At 53.9% G+C, this 7,605-nt stretch overlaps 1 protein-coding gene across 1 annotated transcript; it reads left to right on the plus strand.

The window, feature by feature from the left end:
- Positions 1 to 3,835: 3,835 nt before the first annotated feature.
- LOC135978794 (maestro heat-like repeat-containing protein family member 6) lies at positions 3,836 to 7,074 on the plus strand. Its single transcript, XM_065579568.1, has 5 exons — positions 3,836 to 3,985; positions 4,867 to 4,968; positions 5,237 to 5,339; positions 5,784 to 5,843; positions 6,851 to 7,074. Exons 1-5 carry the CDS (start codon positions 3,911 to 3,913, stop codon positions 7,033 to 7,035), a joined length of 525 nt encoding a protein of 174 aa, XP_065435640.1. The 5' UTR covers positions 3,836 to 3,910; the 3' UTR covers positions 7,036 to 7,074.
- Positions 7,075 to 7,605: the final 531 nt, after the last annotated feature.

Raw genomic sequence — 7,605 nt, forward strand, 5'->3', positions numbered from 1 at the left:
TTGAAAGTTTTAGAAGACCTCTGCATCCCCTGGCTGAAAACTGTGATTTGGGGAATGTAAAACATGAAAATTTCAGAAACAGGCTGGTTATTGGGTTAAAAGATAAAAACCTTTCATAGAGACAAGCCAGGTGAGGTCTAAATGATATTCCCTCACCTACCTCTAATATCCTGGGACTGTCACAGCTATAACAACACTGCTAAAAACCTTTCACAGTAGCTACCGCCGAAGAGAGATTTAACTCTACCCACAGCTATACAGCTAGCAAGAGTCAGAATTAGTCAAACAACAGGCAAAAGCAAATTGAAAAACCTGCAACTAGCTTAAAAGCTACAAACAGACACTTAAGTGTTAAAAGTCTTTCTCATAAAATCCCTGAGGTAAGGAGAGAGAATTCGCAGGCTAAGAGGGACAAATGCCAGTCTACATGCACAAGGTGTGGAAAAGTCATATCCCAAGGGATGATACATGTCCAGCCAGAGGCTCATGCTGTAATAAATGCCTGAAATATGGACATTTTGCAGCTGTTCGTTGCACTGAAGCAGTCAGGGAGTTGACTCATATTGCAGACAATCAAGACCCATTGATTCTGGGATCTATCACTTGTGATGACATGGCGCCCGCCTGGAGAGTGACATTGAATATTCAAAGCAAGACTATTGACTTTAAAGTTGACTCGAGAGCTGATGTCACACAGCTCTGACCCTCCCTCAAGGGATTTTGAACTGCATGGGCACCGAACCAATTTACAAAGACAAAAGCTTTGCGTTCCGTGTGTATGAGATCAAAGACCAACAACCTTCTCAGCTGCAGTGTAGCAGCCATGATGGGCCTAGTGAGAAAGATGGAAGAACTTGAGGATCTGATGCTATTGGGCTTTTGAAAGGTGATCTAGTCCAAATCAACTTAAGAGGCAATGCTGAACCAGTGAACAACCACCTCTACAAGAGAGAGAACTGGGAAAGACTAGCTGCAGATTTTTGTGAATTCAGAGGACATCATTGCCAGGTCATTGTGGACTACTTTTCCAGCTATATAGAAATAATGTACTTGAAAGACATAACATGTTGCAGTGTTATTGAGAAACTGAAGTGTACGTTTGCTCATTTCTGTATCCAGAACAACTAGTGATGGACAATGTCCCACAATTCACTGCAGCAGAATTTAAGTCAGTCTGAATGAAATATGATTTTGCTCATATCACTGGCAGCCCAAATTACTCACAAGCGAATGGAGAGGCTGAGAGAGCTGCGCAGACAGCCAAAAACATCTGACAGCAGGAAGATCCATTCCTTGCTCCTCTGAATTACAGATCAACACCAACAGCAGCTCCTGCATCTAGTCTAGCACAACTCCTCATGGAAAGACAACTCAGAACTACTGTTCCAAGAACCTACTACGAAGTGGCCAGACAGGAAGAGCGCAGCCAAATCAGATAAACAGGCTAAAAGAATCATAGAATCATAGAATATCAGGATTGGAAGGGACCTCAGGAGGTCATCTAGTCCAACCCTCTGCTCAAAGCAGGACCAATTCCCAACTAAATCATCCCAGCCAGGGCTTTGTCAACCCGGGCCTTAAAAACCTCCAAGGAAGGAGATTCCACCACATCCCTAGGTAAAGCATTCCAGTGCTTCACCACCCTCCTAGTGAAATAGTGTTTCCTAATATCCAACCTAGACCTCCTCCACTGCAATTTGAGACCATTGCTCCTTGTTCTGTCAACTGCCACCACTGAGAACAGCCGAGCTCCATCCTCTTTGGAACCCCCCTTCAGGTAGTTGAAAGCAGCTATCAAATCCCCCCCCTCATTCTTCTCTTCTGGAGAATAAACAATCCCAGTTCCCTCAGCCTCTCCTCATAAGTCATGTGCTCCAGACCCCTAATCATTTTTGTTGCCCTCCGCTGGACTCTTTCCAATATTTCCACATCCTTCTTGTAGTGTGGGGCCCAAAACTGGACACAGTACTCCAGATGAGGCCTCACCAATGTCGCATAAAGGGGAATGATCACATCCCTCGATCTGCTGGCAATGCCCCTACTTATACAACCCAAAATGCCATTAGCCTTCTTGGCAACAAGAGCACACTGTTGACTCATATCCAGCTTCTCGTCCACTGTGACCCCTAGGTCCTTTTCTGCAGAACTGCTACCTAGCCATTCGGTCCCTAGTCTGTAGCAGTGCATAGGATTCTTCCATCCTAAGTGCAGGACTCTGCACTTGTCCTTGTTGAACCTCATCAGGTTTCTTTTGGCCCAATCCTCCAATCTGTCTAGGTCCCTCTGTATCTGATCCCTACCCTCCAGCGTATCTACCACGCCTCCCAGTTTAGTGTCATCTGCAAACTTGCTGAGAGTGCAGTCCACACCATCCTCCAGATCATTAATAAAGATATTAAACAAAACTGGCCCCAGGACCGACCCTTAGGGCACTCCGCTTGAAACCGGCTGCCAACTAGACATGGAGCCATTGATCACTATCCCTTGAGCCTGACGATCTAGCCAGCTTTCTATCCACCTTACAGTCCATTCATCCAGCCCATACTTCTTTAACTTGGCGGCAAGAATACTGTGGGAGACCGTATCAAAAGCTTTGCTAAAGTCAGGAATAACACATCCACTGCTTTCCCCTCATCCACAGAGCCAGTTATCTCCTCATAGAAGGCAATTAGGTTAGTCAGGCACGACTTCCCCTTGGTGAATCCATGCTGACTGTTCCTGATCACTTTCCTCTCCTCTAAGTGTTTCATAATTGATTCCTTGAGGACCTGCTCCATGATTTTTCCAGGGACTGAGGTGAGGTGAACTTATGAACACTTTTACAACAGATGTCACGCAGAGAACTGCCTTGTCTAGAACCTGGTGCCCGGAGGTGACATGTAACTGCTGATTGGGGTCACCGTTTAAAGGTTCAGCCACTCCCAGAACAGCTCAAGTCACCCCGTCCCCAGGCTGCCCCCTCAGCCTCACCTCCCAGAAAGCAGTGGCCCCTCCCTACAGCATCCAGCTATTGCTCCTGGTTCTCCCTGCTTGACACAGCTCGCCCAGCCTCCCTGGTCACTGGACTGGTTCAGCTCTGCCAGCAGCCATGCAGGGCGGGGGCCCAGCAGCACCATGTGACCAAGCGGGGCTGGCTCTGATTTAACAAGAAACCCATGCACAGGAGTGGGGCAACCCTCAGCCCACTCCGAGCCCCTGGAGGCTGGGTGGCTTCCAGTCATGGCTTCCAAGGCCCCCTATCTGGGAACTCCTGCACATTTACCACTCCTTGGCCCTGGGTTAAATCCACCCCAGGTCCCTGTGCGTGGCTTGAACAAACACCAGTGTAGGAATTTGCCCCCCACGCTTGGCCCCCTTGGCCTGGCTAGAGGGCCGCTGTGGGTCAACAGCAGTGTGAGCTGGGCCCGCAAAGCGGGAGGACAAACGACACCCCCTCCTTCGCTCTTTGAATCTTTCCTCATCACTCCCTCTCTGCCGCCCCTGTCCTGGCGCTGCTCTGCCCTGAGCATTCCCCCTTGGCTGACACAGGTGTGTGCTGATGTCAGTGTGCCCAGAGCTGGCTGTGAGAGTCCAGGGGCAGTCTCACCCCACCTTACTGCTCTCCCTGGCCAAGAAGTTACCAGGCCAGCCCCTCAACTGGTGAAAATCTGCATCTCTATTGCCGTCAATGGCGCTATGCCCAGGAGACTCTGGCCCCAGCTGTGGCTGTATGGCTGGGGGTGAGTTACCAATACCCCCTGCAGGGCAGACATCTCTGGCACAGTGAGCGCTCGCCCCGCTGGGTGAGAATGACTGTTACAGCGTCTCCTCCCCACGTCGTCTCTTGCAGGTGTCCAGCAGGCTCCGGGTGCTCTCCATCACCCTCTTTAAACACCTGCTGGAGCTTGTAAGGGGGCTCGACAGGTGGCGGATGAAGGCGCATGTGCTCCAGAGCCTGGTCCCGCTGCTCCTCCTCGTGCATGATGAGCGTCCCAACGTGTCCCAGGTGAGGCCACGAGCTGGAGCCTGCAGCGGATACCGTTACAGAGTGACCAGTAATTTGTTTTGAGGGGGCAGCATGTGACACCCCCTCTTTAAAGGGTCTCGCTGACAGAGGGCAGGTGCTCAGTGCTGTGACAGTCAGGCGTTCAAAATCATTTGAACGTTGAGTGCAGTAGCGCCATGACCATGGCGCCCCACCCAACTGCTGAGTCTTCCCTGCATCCTCTGAGCCCAACACTCCCCCTCTGCAGCCAGGCTGAGAGATTGGGTGGGGGGAGGGGTCGCCTCACCACTCCTACAGCCACTGGCCTCCGCACATTCCCTGGCTGTGCTGGTGGGAAGAGCACAACCCTGGCCATGGCCCCTACCAGGAGCAGGGCTACCCAGTCTCCAGATGGTGCGCAGGACCCAGTGTGCCCTTGGCCAAGCGGCCCGTACAGCCCGTACGAGACATGAGATGCCCAAGCCGCTCCCCCTCCCCCCGCCCCAGGTGTCTCTGCACATGCTAGTGCTCATGGCCACCATCACTTGGGAGCCAAATGCCACCAGCACTAATGAATTCACCCTCCTACCCACCATGAGGTGGGGAACTGAGGCACAGCATGAGGCCTAGCGCCTCAAAAGTATTGATCACCCATAGGCATTAGGCACCTAAATCCCTTTGCAGCCCTGGGCCTAAGCAACTTGCCTGAGTTCCTGCAGGGAGAGCTGGGAATTGAGTCAGGTCTCCAGCTATTGCCTTAGCCACACCACCGCCCTTCCGCAAGCAACCTGGGGCCGGGAAGCGTTCAGCACGCACGGTCTCCCCGCCTCCGGGTAACGAGGCTAGTGGCTTCCAGCTCCCGTAACCGTGGCCGGCTCGCCCTGGCCCCACTTGTTTTGCAGGTGTGTTGGGACACCCTCAGCAGTGCGGCAGAATTCCTGAAGTGGCACCAGCTTGGTGGCTTCATCCAGCGCAAGGATACCTGGCAAAGCTGTGACTGCCTGGTGAGGGAGCCCTCAGGTCATTCACTGCGCAGCCCTCGTGGTAGGAGCGGGGGAATCGGTGGATAGGGCACCCCCCATTGCCCAGCTCTGTGCCCACACTGAGCCCCAGCCCTGGGACCACTCCTGGCCCTGGGTGTAGTCCCTCTGCGTGATCCCCCCGGCACAGGAAAGAGGGGTGAAAACAGGACATGCGCTCCACACACCTGGAACCCGGCCTGCGGGACGGAAAGGCCTTTAATAACCTTGTGCTCCCTTGTTCTGGTCCTAGCTGACGCGCTACAAGGGGAGAGCCAACAACTTTCTGTGCCAGACCATGGCCTTTCTGGAGAACCCACAGACTCCACTTAGACAAGCGGCCATCAGGTTCATAGGTAACCACAGAGCAGGGGTCCCTTTAACAGGGGGGCTGGATCTGGTCCCAGGCTCTCCTCAGTCCCTGCCAGCAGCGATAAGTAACCCTTGGGCTCCTGATTGTCCAATGCAGGATCAAGGGTGTCAGAAGTCCGCAGGAGCAAGCTCACCCCAAACTGCCCTGATCGGCTGATGGGCCCCCTCTAACCCCATTGCTCCCCATGCAGTCCCCATTCCCCCCCGCATACCCCACCATGGGCTCTTGGTAGTGAACCCTCAAGGTGCTGTGCTCTCCTTTGGCAACCAGCCCTGTAACCATCCCTGGGGACTCACCCTTTGCCCTGGGGACTCGGGAGCACCATCCTGGCCAGTGAGGGGCGGGGGAAGCGAGGGGTTGCTTGGAGGGTGACATTTGACACCCTCGCTGGGGATGCGGGGATGTGACGAGCTGTTTGTATGTGTAGGGCTCGCTGCCCGGCAGCTGGACCAGAGGAGCCAGGACAAGCTGGATGCCATCTGCAACGGTGGGTGGTACCTGCTTTGAGCACTGAGCGCTAGGGGGATGAACGGCCCAGAGCCTTGGGCTGGGTTCAATCTCCGACGCCAGCAACATGATCTCGGGCGAGAGCCACAAAGGGATGCAAAATGTAGATCCCCAAACCCCTGATCAGCTGCCCCCTCACCCTGTCGTGTCTGCTGGTTGGCATGTGCCAGGCACTTAGCCCTGACCTCAGAGCTGCGGCCTGGCAGATCCCCAAACTGGGCCTGAGCTGGCTGGCCTTCAGAGATGATTGCCCCCCCCCCCAAACACAGCCGAGGTGGGGTGCTGCCTCCCCTCTTGCACTCACTAGCCCAGTGTTTGGAGCAGTCACCTCCACGTGGGGTGCCTGGGGTGAAGCCACTGCTCCAAATGAGACAGAGGTGACGTCCGGTCACCTACCTCCTTGCTGCGTGCCCGGACCCCTGGGCAGCGCAGGGCAGAGCAGAATCTCCACATCTGTTGGCGAATGGCGGGGGGCGGGAGTGATATAGCTCAGGCTTCTCAATCCCAGAGCAGGTTCACAGCTGGGCCTCCCAACCAGAGCTAGAGAATGGCTGAGCTCCCTCCTCGGTATTTCCTGGATGGCAGCAGGGCACCTAAAGTTAGGCATAGCCTAACAATGTCCAAGCCCCCTTTATGACTCTCCCCCTCTCTGGACCTAAGTGCCCATCTGTGCATTGGGGGGAAGGCGGAGGGTAAATACAGCCAGGGATGAGGTGCTCAGATACTGCAGGGATGGGGCAGTCCTAGAAATAGTGAGTAAATGGGGTTCATTGGGACTTCTTGCCTGTGTCTGGAGGCTCCCTCATTTGTGGAGGGCAGCAGGGATGTTTAGTGAAGGTTGCTGGTTGTTCCTGCTAGTCCCCTGCCTCCCGCCTCCCAGCCTGCTGCCTCCTTGTCACAGGCCGAGAGGTACAGCGCTGGCTTGGTTTGCTGGGGCTCTCCAGAGCGCTGTGGCTCTGACCTCCATTTCCTTCCTTTCAATCTTAGACCTCAAAGGCTTGCAGCAGGACAGCAACTCCTCGGTCCAAAGCCTGGCTTCTCAGACCATCTTCATCCTGGAGGCATTCAAGAACCACCCGCCAGCCCACAGCAGCCTATGGACATGCTTTCATAGGATAAGAACAATGTGCACTAAGGAGAGCCCGGTCATTGAAGCTGCCCAGCTGCCCTAGCTCTGGGAAAAGCCAGCCTCCCTTCCCTGGGAGCTTTGTGCCAGACCATGGCTTCTTCCCCATTGGCCGCCTGCTCTGCGCAGCCATGTGAGTAGTTAACTGCTCGATAGCTTTCATCACCATGTACTTTTTGATAGGTTTCCATGCACTGTGTAGCATTTACGTCCCGCCCTCCATCCCCATTTCCAGTCGTGTATGTTTTTGGTGCCGTCAGCCATTTTGAAAATTTATTTTGTATTATTTTTCTGTGTTTGGCCGGGGGAAGGTTGTGTGCCTGTGTTTTGACATATTTAGAGAAAAAGTATGAATGAGTAGAAAGAGAGACTGTAAGGGGTTCACGGCTCCCTCCCCGTCCGTCCGGGCGGGAGACCACGCCCTTTGCTATGATACTTCCGGGTACCTTGGTTCAGGGGAAAAGTAGCTCAGTGTTAATGGTTCTAGCCTGCAGTCAGGCCAAGTAATGGTAGAGAGTCTGTTTGCCCAGGGCCCTCAATCAGGGCAGGGCAGCAATTGAGAAGGGGCTGTGGCCTACAGGCAGGCAGGCAGAGCAACAGAAGGTCCATTTGCCTG

The sequence above is a fragment of the Chrysemys picta genome, unplaced genomic scaffold, assembly GCF_011386835.1.
Source record: "Chrysemys picta bellii isolate R12L10 unplaced genomic scaffold, ASM1138683v2 scaf447, whole genome shotgun sequence".
NCBI lineage: Eukaryota > Metazoa > Chordata > Testudines > Emydidae > Chrysemys > Chrysemys picta.